This window comes from Rhinolophus sinicus, chromosome 16 (assembly GCF_057876585.1).
Source record: "Rhinolophus sinicus isolate RSI-liver-muscle chromosome 16, RSI-T2T, whole genome shotgun sequence".
Classification (NCBI taxonomy): domain Eukaryota; kingdom Metazoa; phylum Chordata; class Mammalia; order Chiroptera; family Rhinolophidae; genus Rhinolophus; species Rhinolophus sinicus.
The window spans coordinates 166,507,588-166,524,062 of NC_142516.1; the positions used below are offsets into that span (position 1 = coordinate 166,507,588).

At 35.6% G+C, this 16,475-nt stretch overlaps 1 protein-coding gene across 5 annotated transcripts in view; it reads left to right on the forward strand.

The window, feature by feature from the left end:
• Positions 1-16,475, forward strand: part of TBC1D4 (TBC1 domain family member 4) — a 176,175-nt gene that overhangs the window by 145,810 nt on the left and 13,890 nt on the right. For all 5 annotated transcript variants that reach the window (XM_019738151.3, XM_019738153.3, XM_019738155.3 and 2 more), the window contains 4 exons: positions 4,575-4,735; positions 7,508-7,717; positions 11,103-11,261; positions 14,557-14,715. In XM_019738151.3, coding sequence (XP_019593710.3) covers positions 4,575-4,735; positions 7,508-7,717; positions 11,103-11,261; positions 14,557-14,715 — 689 coding nt within the window. The remainder of the gene's footprint in view (positions 1-4,574; positions 4,736-7,507; positions 7,718-11,102; positions 11,262-14,556; positions 14,716-16,475) is intronic.

Here is a 16,475-nt window from a genome sequence, read left to right on the forward strand (position 1 = left end):
ACCTGAGGCGATTATGAATTAAATTGTGCTATGGATCCTGTGGGGGGGAAAAAAACTAGTTTTATCAGCCTTTCTTGGGGCATTTATAAAGATAAAGCTTTTCCAATTTTCTGCTAAATAGCTGCTATCACATTAATCAAGTTTTGTTTCGATCTTGGGTTGTAATGCATTGTGATTTAGCTATAGATTTCATCAGTGTGTAGTCATTCATTTGGATTTTGTGATGCTAGTAGTTTTAGATGGGTGCTCAGGGGTCGGGGATGAGTGTGGTTTGCTGCTCAGCAGGACAGCGTCTTTGTAAAACTGGTACTGGCCTAAGAGTTTACCTTTGTGAAATATGTATTTATATTGCCCTCTAGGGAAATAAAACGTGACTGCTTCCTTCCTAAAGTTGAGTCCCTGTGAGTGGTCACTAAAATACCTTCATTCTATACAATATCCAGTGAATTAATTGTTTTTAAAGCAGGCAAGTGTGCGTTAAAATTTCTGTGTTAACATACGAAGTATAATGTTCATTTAATAGTTGCTGTGGTAAAGGCTATAACTGCTTGGTCAAGGGTATGTCAAAAAGTTATCTTGAATGTCTCTGGTGGGGAGGTTTCGCATCATATCCACAGCTGTTGACCAATGCTGCATACAGAAGTGCTTGGAAATGCCTCTCAGCCCACATGGTGATACACATAATATACTTCCTCCCCTTATAAGCCCTCATTTGTGTCCACAGATTGTGGTTCTTGATTAATTTGGACTGGTAATAGGAAACATATATACAATATGCTGATTCAAAAATAAGTGGGAGTTCTCCACATTTTATTTCCTTCCTAGTTATTCATTTTTAATTTAATAAATTTTCAACAATTTTATAATGTAAATGCAGATATTCCAAAACACAAAAGAAAGAGGAAAAAAATCATCTGGAAAACTAAGGAAATGGTTCTAATTTGTTCCATCATTTCAAAAACATAAACATAATATATACCAATATATGTATATTCTGCCATACTAATATGTTTTTTATTTGATCCTTGTATTTCAAAATAAAAAAGTCTTTACATTTTGGAATGCAATGATTTCAAAAGCAAAGAAAATGAAGTGAAGCATTCACATAAATGATCATCTAATAATATTTTCAACTTCTCTGCTGAAATAAATGACATTATTTCATTAAAAAATGGAAAGAGAACTTCTGACCAAAAGACGTAATGCTAATTAGAGACTGATTTTTTTCACTAGAAATACTGGGGATCCTGGGAGTCCTGACAGCTTTGTTTTTGAGGTTCAATAGAGCTTTGTCTAAACTGATGCAAAGTATTGACATTGGCCTGATAAACTACAGTGCCTAAAGTCTGGAATCTGGACTGCCTGAGTTTGAATCCTGGCTCCTCCACTTATTATCCGTGGAACTATGGTGAAGTTACCTAGCTTCTTTTTATCTCAGTTTTCTCACGAAAAAAGGGAATAGTAATCACACCTACCCCATGAGGTTGCCATGAGGTTGAACTGAGTTCATACTTGTAAAATGCTCAGAATACTGCCTGACACGTAGTATGTGCTTTTGTATTAGCTTTTCTATTACTATCGTAAATACCACATGTTGTTTTGTTTTTATTTTCACTCAGAAAATGGACATTATGCTTGCCTACCTGCTAAGTTTAGTTAAAGGAGAAATTAAAGTGAAACTAATGTTGTAGTTAAAAAAACAAACAAAGGATGTAGTAATAACAAAAAACACATTTTCCTCTCATCCCAGTGTAACTTCCAAGGTGTGGTACAAGAATTTTGATGCACAACAGTGTTCCACATGGTTTTGATTCTTCAAATTACCACCATAAGAATGTCAGATTCCTGACTAAATGTGAATCAGAAATTAAACTGCTGTAAGTTGCATATGTGCACTGACTATGGAAACCCTTATCTGGACCCTGCCTTCTGAAAACATATCATCTCTTATTAAACGAAGCAGGGCAGCTTTTGCCTTATCTCAGCCACCAAACTGCTTTTTCAGGATGTCGTTTTTTAGTATAAGATTAAGGGTCAATGGTCTGTTATGTTAAGTTCTTCCTTTTAGTATATTATCTTATATTTTGACTGCTAATTTTTGGCTTATTACCCACCATTCAATTCCACACATAGGAAAATATGTCACTTGGCATTTTATTTGGATTACAGGATTTAACATTTTAGGCATTACAAAATTTTCAAATATATAATAGTGGGCTAATGTACTTTATGCATCTGTTTTATAGTGTATCCCCCACCCTCCAAAGCTTAAATTTGCAGGCAATATTGCAACTGATACAGGTACTTCTCAGTCTTATTTGTAATACTTTCTAAACACTTGATACGTCATTAACAGTGAATTGGAAGGTGATTTTTAAAAGTTGTTTTAATTCCAGCATTACAATATAAAAGTTTTGGAATCCTTTGGTTTGGTTTACTCTAGTATTCTGTATTAGAACTACTGAAAGGTTAAGATAAACTAATATTTGTTGAACACTTACCCTATGAGGCATTGCGATAGGTGCTTTTACATAAGTACTTTATTTAGCTTTCTAGGTTTAATTATAAATGAGACGTCCTTATATAGGACAGGAATGACACTTCCTTGGAGAAAAGATGCCTTATGTTGTTTACTAGCACTTTTGTCATTGTCAATAGCAACTGGTGTCGTCAACGGTGCAGTCTGTACTTTTGGGAAACAGAGCTATTAGAACTTTTTGCCAGGAAGACTTAAAATTCATGGCTACTAACAAAGTATTTAAGAAGGTCAGTCTTTTATGTATTCCTGTCATGTGAGGCTAGCCAATATTATTTTTTGTCCATTTTACTTAACCTTCTGAGTTAATGTTTCATATGGTTTTACATTACTAATTTATGCAATGAATATTTGCTGGGTGCTTACTATTATTTGCCAGTTACTATACTAGTTGCTAGAAATACACCCATGATTTGGCACTTAGCAAATAACAGTCGGTGAGATAGTGTTACTAAAATGAAAGTGTTTGTCAGGATATGACTGTTATTTATAGAACATGTCAATCACAGTTTCTAACAGAGAAATATGTGAATTAATACTTTCCAAACTGGAAGATTAACAAATTTATTCAATATGACAAGGAGTTTTGAACCGTGAATGCATATTAGGGTTATAATTTTATTCAGGATACACAACAAAGAGGGTTTGACTACATTGAGATGTGTGTATCAGCTATTTTCTGAAGCACCATAATACATCATGACAGTTGCTATCTATGCAGCAGCATGAAGGTATGTCTTTTTCTTAACCTTAATTTAGCTAATCCAGAAGTAATACTCACAGGATGATAGATAGAGATTAGAAATAACTGAATTAAATAAAAGTATGACAGGCAGGTGCTGAATTAGTCTCCTGACTACTGAGTCCCTCAACACTGCTGAGTTCCTCTGAGTATCTGAGTGGGGTTGTGGCTTTTCAAGCTGAGTTTCATTTCTGACTTAAGTCCTGACAACACTTCTTGACTTCATCAAAAGTCCTGTACCTTCTTCACTTGTTGGTATCCCCACCTGCAAATATTGGTATCTTCATCATTCTCTCAGGAAAACTCAGAGACTTAGAAACTTAAAAAAAGTAAAATATTCCCACCACTAACAGCAATAATTATAGCATGGTGTTCCAGCTGTTAATATAATTGGTCTCGGAAGTAAGTTTGAGTCACAATGATCTTTTATTGCTGATCGGCCTAGCGTAACTTAGAGTGGTCTTTCCTAGGAAATGAAATTCTTAGAGCAGACCAGCCTTTCCACGTGTTTATTTCATGAAGCACTAATGTAGACAGACGTGACATTTCCCACCCCTCCAAAAGTTGGGGAAGGTGATTCTGGGGGTTGAATCAGTTAGGGAATTTGTGTACATTATTTCCCTCTTGCAGGTCACAATGTATGCCAGCACATTATAGTATCTACGAAATCCTACTATAAAGAATATGCTTAATATTTTTTAATTTAACCTATCCAATCTTATTTGCCCACAGCTTTTTTCTTCGTATGTCACCTAACAATAATCCCAAGGTTCACTCTTCTGCCTTTATTAGGGTCACTTTCTGCCATGATCCAGCTCTTGGTAGCTGACAATTCAGAGACAGATCTTACCAGTCACAGGCAACTAGAAACTATCATTATCAGCCTCTTCTATAAGAGCTATAAGTAAAGCTCTTTATGAGTCTTTTATGGAACATTCACATTGTGTAGACCATACTATTAATTACAGATTTTAGCAAAGCGTAAGTTCATAACGTAATCAACCTTTGCTTGTCTGTATATGTGCTTCCATTTCTCAGATTAGGACTTAAAAAGGCAGGCTACTATGGAATGAGTAGAAACAGGTGAGTTTTTCATGCCTGGGTTCTGGCCTGGATTGCATCTGTCCAGGATGTGGTGGCCTGGGTGCCCAGTCTGCCTAGGGATGCATTGCTCCATGTCGCCTGGGGCTTGTGCTTGCCCGTGGCAGAACTTGTGAATGGCTTGTGCTACCATATCATTGTGAAAAACCACATTATGCAGTTCTTTCAAGTTATGTATTTATTTGCCTTCTGCAGTGATGGAGAAGGGAGGAAAAGGACCTCGTCTACTTGCAGCAATGAATCCCTAAACGTTGGAGGAACCCCTGTCACCCCTCGCCGAATCTCCTGGAGACAGCGTATCTTCCTCAGGGTTGCTTCTCCCATGAACAAGTCTCCCTCAGCAATGCAGCAACAGGGTCTGTGTGGTACTCCCTAAGGAATTACTCCTGACTAGCATAAATGAGGGAATGGCATGCTGTGGTTTGTGTACAAAGAGGTTTAAGGATTACAGTGGGAAAACGACTTGATATAGTGGCTAACTTCTCAGATGTCATTAGAACATATTAGACATTCAGTAAATGTTTGTTTAAGGAATGAGTAAGTTTTCAAAACTGGGAACTATGATAGTGTTAAAGAAGTCGTAGATCTTTTTATTATTAGAAAAGCAACATATTCTTTTTCAAGAGTCACAAATAAAACAAAGTGACAAAAAAATGTGGAACAATAAAGAAATGGATACTGATTCACTAAGCAAATATCAAGCAAGAGAGAGCATGGGCAGCTCTCTTTGAATATTAGACCTATTGTAAATGAAAGCAAATACATCCAAAAGGGCACAAGTAAATGAAATAGTAAACAAAAATATATAACAATAATGAGAACACATGCAATTAAACAGCCTTAAGAGCTAGAAAAATAACAGGATTTGGGCAGACATAAATAAATTAGTAACTCTCATGGGAAATTTAATATATTTGTCTCTGAAAAGACAATATAGAGGAATTAAGTATAGATAATATTTGAGAAATACAATTAAATAAGGTTAATATTTATAACAGAAACTTGTCATCTATAGAGAAAATTCATTTGTAGCACACATGGAAGAGTCATAAAAATTAATTAAGTACAAATATTTTTTAAATGAATTCCAGACAATCATGATCATTTATACTATATTCTCTGATCACAGTACAAAACAAACAAAACAGAAACAAAGTCATACATATAGAGAACATTTTGATGGTTGTGAGGTGGGAAGGAGGTTGGAGAGCTGGGTGAAAAAGGGGAAGGGATTAAGAAGTACAAATTGGTAATTTCAAAATAGTCATAGGGATGTAAAGTAAAGCATAGGAAATATAGTCAATAATATGGTAATAAGTATGTATAGTGCCAGGTAGGTCAGACTAATCAAGGGGATCACATCTTAAATTATATAAATGTCTAACCACTATGCTGTACAGCTGAAATTAATATAATATAATATCGAGTACACCTATAATTGAAAATTTTTAAAAGGGAGGGAAAAAGGTTAAGGGGAATAAGAGGTTAAAATTTCCAGGAAAAAAAGCAAACACATTAGGGAATGTAATGAACAGCACAGGGAATACAGTCAGTAATATTGTGATAGTGTGGTACGGTGTCAGATGGTTGCTGGACTTATCATGGTGATCACGTCTTTAGGTGTACAAATGTTGAATAACTGTGGTTTACACCTGAAACTAATACAGTATTGTATGTTACCTATATTTTAATCAAAATCTTTAAAAATTAAAGAAAGAAAAAGAGGGAAGAAAAAAAAGAATCAAGAATTAGAGTACAACTAAAATATTTTATTCATATGTGTTTGGAAACTGAAAACTCCACTAGAAACTAGAAGAAAGAAAATATGATAGAGCACTACATATCAAAATTGAGTGGTATTTAGAGGGCATTTCTAAAGTCAATAAAGCCAAAACTTAAATGTACTAAATATCCCATTCAAAAAGCTAGAAAAGGAGTAAAAAAAATTTTTTTTTCTAATTATTTATTAAAAAAACAAGGGTCAGGAGCAGCCAGTTGGCTCAGTTGGTTAGAGCACAGTGCTCATAATGCTAATGTCACCGGTTCGATTCCCACATAGGCCAGTGAGCTGCGCCCTCCACAACTGGACTGAAAACGATGGCTTGTCTTGGAGCTGTTGGGTCCTGGATAAACACACTGTTCCACAATATTCCCCAATTAAAAAAAAAAAAAAAAAGAGGTTAAGAGCAGAGGTCAATTAATAAATTAAAAACAAAAAAGGAAACAACTGACATTACTAAACATAAAATGAACTGTGCCTAGGGTGATCAGAGAAAGCCTCATAGAAAAGTTAGATATTTATTTAAAGTCATTGCTGGGACAAGTATTTTTCAGAAAGAAGAAGTAGCCAAGCTCTAGAGTCATTAGAGAGAATGTCGTGGGTCAGAGAATAATGAGGAATTAAGTCTGATGGGAGCAGAGGATGGGAAACTGAGACAAGATGCTGGAAAGGTGACAAGAGGCTGGAAAGGTTACAAGAGGCCAGAGTCTGAAGAACTGTTCCGGTAGTTTGGACTTCATTCTTTGGGATATAAGCAACCACTGAAATGTTTTAAGAGACGTGATTATGTTTGTTAATATGAAAATAATTGGCAACAGTGCAAAAGATGGCCTGGAAGGGAGGAAGAAAACGAGCTCCAGGAATTGGGTAAGAGAGTGTTGCAGGAGGAGTGAGCAGAGGTGCTGGGCCAACACCTGCCCAGAGGTGCTCAGCCGCTTTTCTCTTCACAGATTCTGATACTAGACGTAGACCTTAGCCGTTCCCTAATACCTACGCACATAATCATTTTGTTTTGCACAATCAGAGACTACACAGGGGTGAATTGCAGAAGTGTTAGACTCTGGGGAAAGGCCAGTTCATTTTGGAGCACCTACTGTATAGGTCATTTTGTGCGGAAAGAAGAAGTGGCAAAATTACATATGCTTTCATTTCACTATGAGGGGGAAATCTGGAAGGGGAATTCAGTCTAGTGAGTTTACTTAAACCTTTAGTTCCAGAAACTCACAGGCAAGTTTCTTGTGAGAAGCTTAAAGGCGTAATATAGGATGAGAGAGCATTGATTCTGGAGAAAACGTCTGTAGGCTGGGTTACTACTGTGGAATGCCTCTCACTGTTTTCTTCTCTGCAGATGGACTGGAAAGGAATGAGCTGCTGCCACTGTCCCCTCTTGCTCCAACCATGGAGGAGGAACCGCTGGTTATATTCATGTCTGGTGGAAATGACCCAGCAAAGGCTGAAGGAAGAAAAAAATCAGAAGAGCTGAGAAGTCTGTGGAGAAAAGCTATACACCAACAAATTTTGTTACTTCGCATGGAAAAAGAAAACCAGAAACTTGAAGGTTAGCCATTCAAACAGGACTAAATGATTCTGATACTCTAATTTATGGATGTAGGTTAAAATTATCCCTCTGCCTCCCACACTCACACTCATTCTTGGACTGCATATGCACTTTTACTAGACTGTCTACCAATTATAATTGTTTATTTCTATTTTGTGTGGTGGTTGTGACATGAGAAAGTCCAGCTTTGGTTTAATAGATTTAAAACATCAGACACCTTTAAGAGCATATTTGGGGTAATAGTGGACATTGATAATATGATAATATAGCCATATGTATTTGATCATCCGTGTATTTGATATGCCTGAAATGACATTGTGCATTATTTAAAAACAAAACAAAACAAACTCTTAAACAAGAAAAAACAATTTCTCTTCTTTTTAAACATGATTTTCTACTTTCAGGCTAATTGTATTTATAATAGCAGAAATATGGCTATTTCAAATACATTGTATCCTATTAAGTATCTAATTACATGGTATCAAATTATAGTTCCTATTTTTGTTACTGTTTTACAAATTTTCTATTTAAAAATCATATTCAAATCATAAGATTTATAATTGGATAATTTATAATAGCTATGCACTATTTGTGGTGCTTTATTACTAAGTTTATGAATACCAAACGCTTTAGAATGTGTTTTCCAGACTTTGAAATATTGATGTTATTTAGCGTAGTACTGATAGAATCACACACAAGGAGATGCGCGGACAATAGGAAAATGTATCAATGCCATTATCTTGGGCAACTCACTTAACATAAAAGGGCCTTGAGTTTTACATTTGTAAAATGAAAGATTTAGCTTAAGTGGGCCCTTTGATTTTTAAGATTATCAGAAAATGTACAATCTAGGTTTGTCCCTGGCTTGCTTTAATGTCTTGTCTTCCAAAAAGCTTTTTAAAATACAGGTATTCACATTTCTGTGGTCATCATTTGTCTTAAGATTCTTACTATACCTACTATTCGATTCAATTTTTAATTTTAAAAAGATTTATTTAGTTGGCAAGGTCACAATTTATTTTATTTTTTATTTTTTTTAACAGCAAGATAAGTATTAAGATTTTAAATATCTCTAGGAAATAAATCTTCTTTTATTCAAAATAAAAAAGTAATTAATTGCTATGACATAGCTTTTAAAAGTTCAGTGTGATAAATGGTATGCCCACTTGAACCCTCATGGATTTCTGAAAGGAATTGAATTCATATTTTTAAGCAATTGGTTATATCTTGAACTAGCTCCTAAACAGAAAAAGAGGTTGAAAAAGGGTGACTATATTCCTTTAAAACATTTAAAGCATGAAATTATATTTCATTAACATTTGAGAGTATGTACAAGGAGAATCTTATATTAAATTTCAAAGGAGAGTTTTAGAATCACAGATTATTTGAGCTGGAAATGGCCTTAGAGATTATTAAGTACCATTCTTCATTCTTCACTGAATTAGTAAGTGACTTGGAGAGAAGAGGAATTAACCTAAGGTCAAACAGTAGGTTTACTTACCATGGTTCTTGGGCTTCTCCTACTATAGCACAGCATTTCTCAACTATTTGTGTTAATATCAGGAAATGCATGTTTTAATACAAAGGACTCTGTGTATATTCCAGGGTCAGGTATTCTATATAAACTGACAGGATAAGAAACAAGGTGACATTTAGAATATATGATCAGAACCCTTTATTAGTTCAATATTTATTTCTGCACTTAAGCAACAGAGACAAAAAATAGTCTAGTCCATTAAAATTCTAGCCAATGGATAATCATTTCTGGATGGTTCTTTATTCTTTAGTTAAAGGCCAATATGAAGTGTTCTTACTCAGCAGTTTATCCTCAGGGCTTGCAGCTGGCCTGTCATAGGTGCTTATTACTATTTTAAACGAATAATGGTCTAGAGAAGGTTGGAGAGAAAGAAAATCTAAGGAAATATTATGCTTTGTCCGTTGTGCAAATACCATTAGTAAAGTTACATGTAGGATTATATTCATTATTAGCTTTGAACCCACTGCTTTAAAAAATTATTTGATTATCACAGAGAAATATAAAGCAAATATTTTGAAGCAAAGCTAAACTGTGTTAGAAAGCCATCTAGTGGTGTCCAGGAGGAATATTTTTGTAGTGCGATTTATTTTTTGATTATGTCTGGACTTTAAAGTAGCCATTTTTACTCTGCTCTGCTTGAATAGCAGTCTATTATACGATATTTAAATTCTTCTGAAAAGGTTAGCACGCTAAGTAAAGAGTAACACTCGTTCTGCTATTGTTTTTGTGCTGTCGAGGACTTTGGATGCTTGACAAAGATTTGTGTTGCAGAAGGTAAGGCGTTGAGCACGATGGACTTGAATGAATACAGATTACTCTGAGGGACTCCGTTCAATGTGATCCTAATGAAAGAGAAAATATATATGTACTTACATGATGTTTTTTCCTTCTCCCTTTTGAAATCTATAATTCAAGATAAAGACCAGTTGAGATAACTGCTTTTATAGGAATTTCTCTTAATGTGTCCGGGGCTTATATTTTAGACCATCAAAGAAATGAGAGAGAATTCTGTACTGTTAAAAGAAAATGGAAGTAGTGTTAAGTTTAGTAACATGAATTTTCCTCTTTAAGATTAAAAATGAACATAGGAACACATAACTCAGTATTATTAAGGGCAGAGTTGATAACTCTGGAAATAGTTATAAGAATATATCAAGTTTTCAAGGTCAAATATTTCTGGAATCAAGGTTAGCATGAGGCATTGGTTTCTTATATATGTCAAACATAAAATATTAACATGGTTTTAAATAAATTTTTTGGGGGAATATTAGGGAGCAGCGTGTTTCTCCAGGGCCCATCAGCTCCAAGTTGTTGTCCTTCAATCTTACTGTGGAGGGTGCAGCTCACCTCCAAGTCCGGTTGCCATTTTCCATCTTTAGTTGCAGGGGGCACAGCCCCCCATCCCATGTGGGAATTGAACCAGCAACCTTGTTGTTGAAAGCTCGTGCTCTATCCAACTGATCCATCCGGCCACCCCCAATATTAACATTTTAATGGTGTTTAAAATGATGTAAGCTGTCACTTCTGAGGTTATCACATTTTTCAAAATTTAAACTTTACAGCATAGCAAACATGGTTTGTTTTTTATGCTTAGCGGAGTTACCATCTCTAAGATACAGAATAAAACCTCCATAGGAAGTCATTCTTGATATTTTCTTCCATGAAATGACTCAAAGTTTGAGAACCTTTTACGTATTATCAATTTTTTTTAAAGTTTTCTTTTTAAGAAAATATTAGTGGTAGATTCCTAAACATCATTTGGTATAGTTTTACAAATACAATAAAATGTTTAAAATACTATGTTTTAAAAACACATCGGTCTTACATAAATTCTCTTGTTTTTCTCAGCAAGCAGACATGAACTCCAGTCCAGAAAAGTTAAATTGGACTATGAAGAGGTTGGTGTCTGTCAGAAGGAGGTCTTAATAACCTGGGATAAGAAGTTGTTAAACAGCAGAGCGAAAATCAGATGTGATATGGAAGATATTCACACTTCTCTTAAAGAAGGTATTCTGGATCATCTCAACTTTTTTTTTTTTTAGAACAGCTTCAGAGATTTTTTTATTTGTGCAGCTCAGGCATACTTTTGTCTTTGTGCTTTGCCTATATTAAAAAAAAAAAAAAAAAAAAGGAAAGTAATTTGTTTCTGCCTGCAGTCAGTGACTCAGTTGGTAAGAAATGATGCTAACAGTCTGTCCCTGAGGAGAAAACAGACGCCTTTTCTGTAGACTTTCCTGCCTCCTTCAACCAGCTGTTCTCAGCTCTGTGTTGTTTACCAAGAAGGAGCCTGTACATTGATTGGTACAGAGCTTTGCTCATATCCATAAAAATAATTTAGACTTCAAATTTGACTCATTTCCATCATTTGGTCTGAAGTGTTTATGTACATTTATGTATATTCACCAACATGCATGTGTTTATATATAAAGAATTATATTCTTTTCAATTAATCAGTTTTCCTTCCATCTATTTATTCTTTTATTTATTTTGGAAAAATCACTTTTATTTAGCCATTACATTGCATTGCTGCTCTGCCATGTAAAATGACTGATATTTAAACATCTTAAGTTTAAAACTAACGTGAATACTTTAGGTGCATCTCTGTGACCCAGGTTAAATACATTAAAATGAGAAACTCCGCGGCCTGCATAAACTTGGTATAAAATAAAAATCTGAAAATATCCAAAGAAATCCGATAATGAATCTTGTTTTAAAAGTTTGTGATAATATGTGAAACTATTGCATAGCTAGGTTTAAATTAAGACTAATTTTGTAAGATGCTACATTTACAAGCCAATATACTGGTGTTTTTTTTTTGAAGATATGGAAATCCTAAAGATTTTCATTGAATGCATTATTTGGGAGACTGAATAGTGATTAATAGAATATGTGTGAGACGGAGATCACACCATTCTTTGGTATGACTTTTAAAGATGTTTTAGGGTTGCTTATCTCCCCATTTCTTAGAGGATACAGTTTAAACTTCTGAGTAATGTGCCCAAGGCCCTCCATAATCTCCTCCTTCATCTCTCTGATCTCCTTTTCTGCCTCTCCCTACCTGGTAGCATGCACTTTGCAGAGGCTGAACTACTCTGGGTCCCCGTATGTCCTGACTATTTCATGAGTGGAATGCTGCAGCTCTGCCTACACTTCTTCTTCCTCAACTCTTTACCTCTCCCCATTTCCCATCTCCCTTTCTTTCCATCCCATCTTCTTCACTCCTCCATTCTCTACCCTTCCCTCTGCCCCTCTCAGGGTGTTCACACATTTTTTTCTTCTGAAATGATTGCTGCTCACACTCCCAGCCTAGCGAATCCTATTAGCCTTCAGCTCTCAGTTCAAATACCATTTCCTCAGAAGCAGTACTCTCTTCCCTCCCCTCCACCAAAAGGAATCAGTTTTGCCTTATTATTCTTTCTCATGATTCCTTCTCTTGAATTGTGCTTAACATAATTTGTAATTTTGAATGGATGTGTCTATCTGTTTAATGTTTTTCTCACCCCACCACTGCATGCCTAGCATCTAAAACAGCATCTTGCACAAGTTACTTACTTACTGAATGAATGAATGGATGGATGAATGACTGAGACTAATGTTCCTGAGAATGGATTCATTCATCTCTCAGTGATGAGGTCCCCTTAGTGCCGTGCTCTATACTCTGCTACATATTAGATGCTCCATAAACATTTGTTTAACTGAAGTGAATTACCTTTTTGTAAAATTGTTATTGGATGTTGAATAAAACAGCCCACATGTTATCTGTTTCAGTTACTGGACGAATGAAAATTATGCTCTAAAAACGGCGTTTTACATGAGATCACTCATTCATTCATCCAACAAAAGTTTTAAGTATATTCTTAGATTTCATCATACAGAGATGAAAGTATGCTCATTGTTCTCAAGGAGCTTACCACCGAAGGATGGAAAAGAGCCAACCATACAGTGTAGAGTGAACTGCAATCCAGTATCACAGCATTAGAATATGAGTCAAACAGTATGTGAAAGTGGAGTGGTTACTCCCAGAGATGGTAGGGAGAGCTTTAGCAGAAGAAAGGCATTCAGGCTCATCTATCTATAAAGGACAAACAGAAATACACTTGGCATTCAAGTTGGGGAGCTTGGCATCCCATAAGGCAACAGTAAGAAACTGGAGGGGTGAAAATAATCATAAGCTTCTTCTACTTAGTATATGGTGGGGAATGGGAGGTTTTGGACTGAAAAAGGTAGTTTGGAGCTATGTTGTGGAGGGTCTTATAAATCATGTCAGTGAGCCTGAGTTATACCTTTCGGACCATAGTACTTTCAGCTTATGCAAACTGTGGCATTGCAATCCAAAAAGATGAGTGCCATTAAATCTTCCTTTAACCAGCTGGAGCTCAGAAACTTATTCCAGATGCAGTCTATCTGAACTGAAATAAACTTAGTGAAATAAAATTACCTGCTCTGTACGGAATCGAATTCTGTCCTTCCCAGTCCTTACTCCATGTCCTTTGGCATAAAAGAAAACAAAATAAAACCTGGTTTCAGCATACTTTGAATTGCTTGTGATGCCCTTTGGTTTTCAAGCGTAATGGAGTTAATGTTTCATTGTATATGCTGGTTATTTTCTTCTGAAAGACTGGAGGATGTTCTGTCGCTCTCCAGTTATGTCTTCCTATGGTATTTATCATTTTTATTATTTCATGTTTTTATGACCACAGAAGAATGCTATTTAGTTCTGTCTTACAAAGTTACTGGTTGATGACACATATTTAGAAGTTATAATATGAATATTGGCATTTATTACTCGCTTCGAACCAAATAAAAAAGTGAAAATAGGCAGTAATACATTTCGGGATTTGGCCTCTGAAACCAGACATCTGGAGTTCTAATTCTAAACTGCCTCTTACTAGCTGCGTGAACTGGGGCAAGTTACTTAGTCTTTCTGCCTCAACTTTCACCATCTGTAAAGTGGGGATAATATTAATTACCTCCCTCATTGGGTTGTTTTCTGAGTACCGGTACTGTGCTCAGTAACAAGGCACCTTCAATCAATGTTGCATTCGGTGCTCGCTCAGTACCGGCTGATATTGTTAATATTGCCATTATTACCGTTGTTATTGGTTCTCTTTTGCAAGACATCAGCAGCTGCAGGCTTAAACGTGTCAGAATATGCTGCTGTCAGTACACTGGGCTGACCGATGGTACCGTGGCATGTGAGGCAATACAGCTGCCTGTGTTCAAGCGTGACATAGCTCTGCAGCTGTGGTTTAGCCACTTCATTCCAGAGTTCAGGACCTTGCTTTTCCATCTTTAATTCTAGGTGTTCCCAAAAGTCAGCGGGGAGAAATCTGGCAGTTTCTAGCTTTACAATATCGCCTGAGGCACAGATTACCTAATAAACAACAACCTCCTGACATATCCTATAAAGAACTCCTAAAGCAGCTTACCGCCCAGCAGCATGCTATTCTGGTGGATTTAGGTAAGTTTGTCATATTGATTATTATTTACAAAAGTGAACAATAGGTTCTTTTTTGAGGTTTTTGTTTTGTTTTTTTGTTATTTTGTTTTGTTTGGTATTGGTAAAGAGGATCTGTTAGCCTATGCAGAGTTGCCGACTTTGCCCTTTTTTAAGGGCAAGTTGGCTTGATATCTGGTTGAAGGTACCATAGAAGTCTGAGTAGAAAATGACGTGTTTATCCCCAAAATTACCTTTTGAGAAGGGAGTGATCTTGTATTTGAATCATTTTAAAGGTCACATTATCATGTACTCTCAGTTCCTGTGTTTTGAATAACTGACTTTTGTTTGGGGTAGACAATTATTATTTCAATCAATACTGGTTTTGATATAGGTTAGAATAGGTTAAAAGGGGTACTAAAACAATTTAACGAAGGTCTACTAAGTATGGCTGGACATATTGCTGGAAACAAGCCTTTGACTATGACTTTAAAAAGCAATACAATAGGTAGTTATGTTGTGGAAATCACAAATACATCTCTATAGGAAAAGAAAAATTAGCTTTTCTGATGTTTTATGAAAGGGTGCTTATGACCTGAGGGAGAATTCCCAATCTTTGTAAATGCTGACTTTCAAATAAATTAATATAGAAATTTACATGATCTCTAGTTTTTCTCTAAATAACATATTATATTTTATTATTTTAAAATATCTCAATTATTGGATTAAATATTGTACATAGACATTTGACTATTTTCATCTGTGTCTCTAAAAGGGGATGTGTTTAAAGTGGACAGATATTAAGTCCATTTGTGAAAACAAGGGATTGCCTTATATTTGGAGTCACTTTTATATTTTACATTAGAGCATATAAAAATCACTGTCCAAAATCTAGTTTTGATCTCTGTTCTTTTTAGATGACAAACAGCTTTTGTTAGGAAAGGGCCCGACTCAATTAATAGTTTTTGAGCCCAATAAAATTAAAAAAGAATTTTACAGAGAAACTGAAAACTTCAGTTCTTCTCCTGGTTTTACTACTGAACTGTGGTTTTAGGCAAATTACTTTGTTTCTGAGTTTCAATCCTCTGTTTTGAATGAGTACATTAAACTAGGTAATCGCTGTGCTTCCCTGCAGAGCTGTGGTTCTGTGACTGGAAATTGATGAGACTAGAAATTGAGATCATTTACATTTAGGGCTAGACAAGATGTCCTAATAAAGAGCAGGAGATGATGAGATCAGATTACAGGGACTTATTTATATAACTTATTTATAGTTTTCTTTAGCAAAAATTTTAACTGAGAAAGTAAAATGATCATTTTAAAAATTGCTTATTTGACTCTACTTGTAGCCATCTGTGTTTCCTCAGTGTGTTTTTATTTTCTCATCTCTTCCCAGTTACTTGCTCTGCAGAATTAATCTTATCAGTTCCTGGGGTGGGGTGGTGGTGGTGGGGGAACCACAATTAAGCACATACAGTGGAAAACATTTAAAAACCTGGCATTCTTTCAAGTTTCAACTGACAAGACTAGTCATTTCACAAGGAAGCTAACAACCCCCTTCATTCTCGTGACACAAGGAGAGTCCCCTACGAGTGTATGTAACTCTGGTGGTGCGGGTTGGGTTTGCTTCTCTATTCAGCTTTGCAGAGATCCAGGACTGATAGTGTTTGCTTGCTAAAGTGTCTGCTAATTTTATACTCAGAGGTGAATTTTACAGGGGATTATTATTTTTTTTAAATCCGCCTGACCCTTTAGTTGCCTTGTACTTTTTGGATATATTGAAA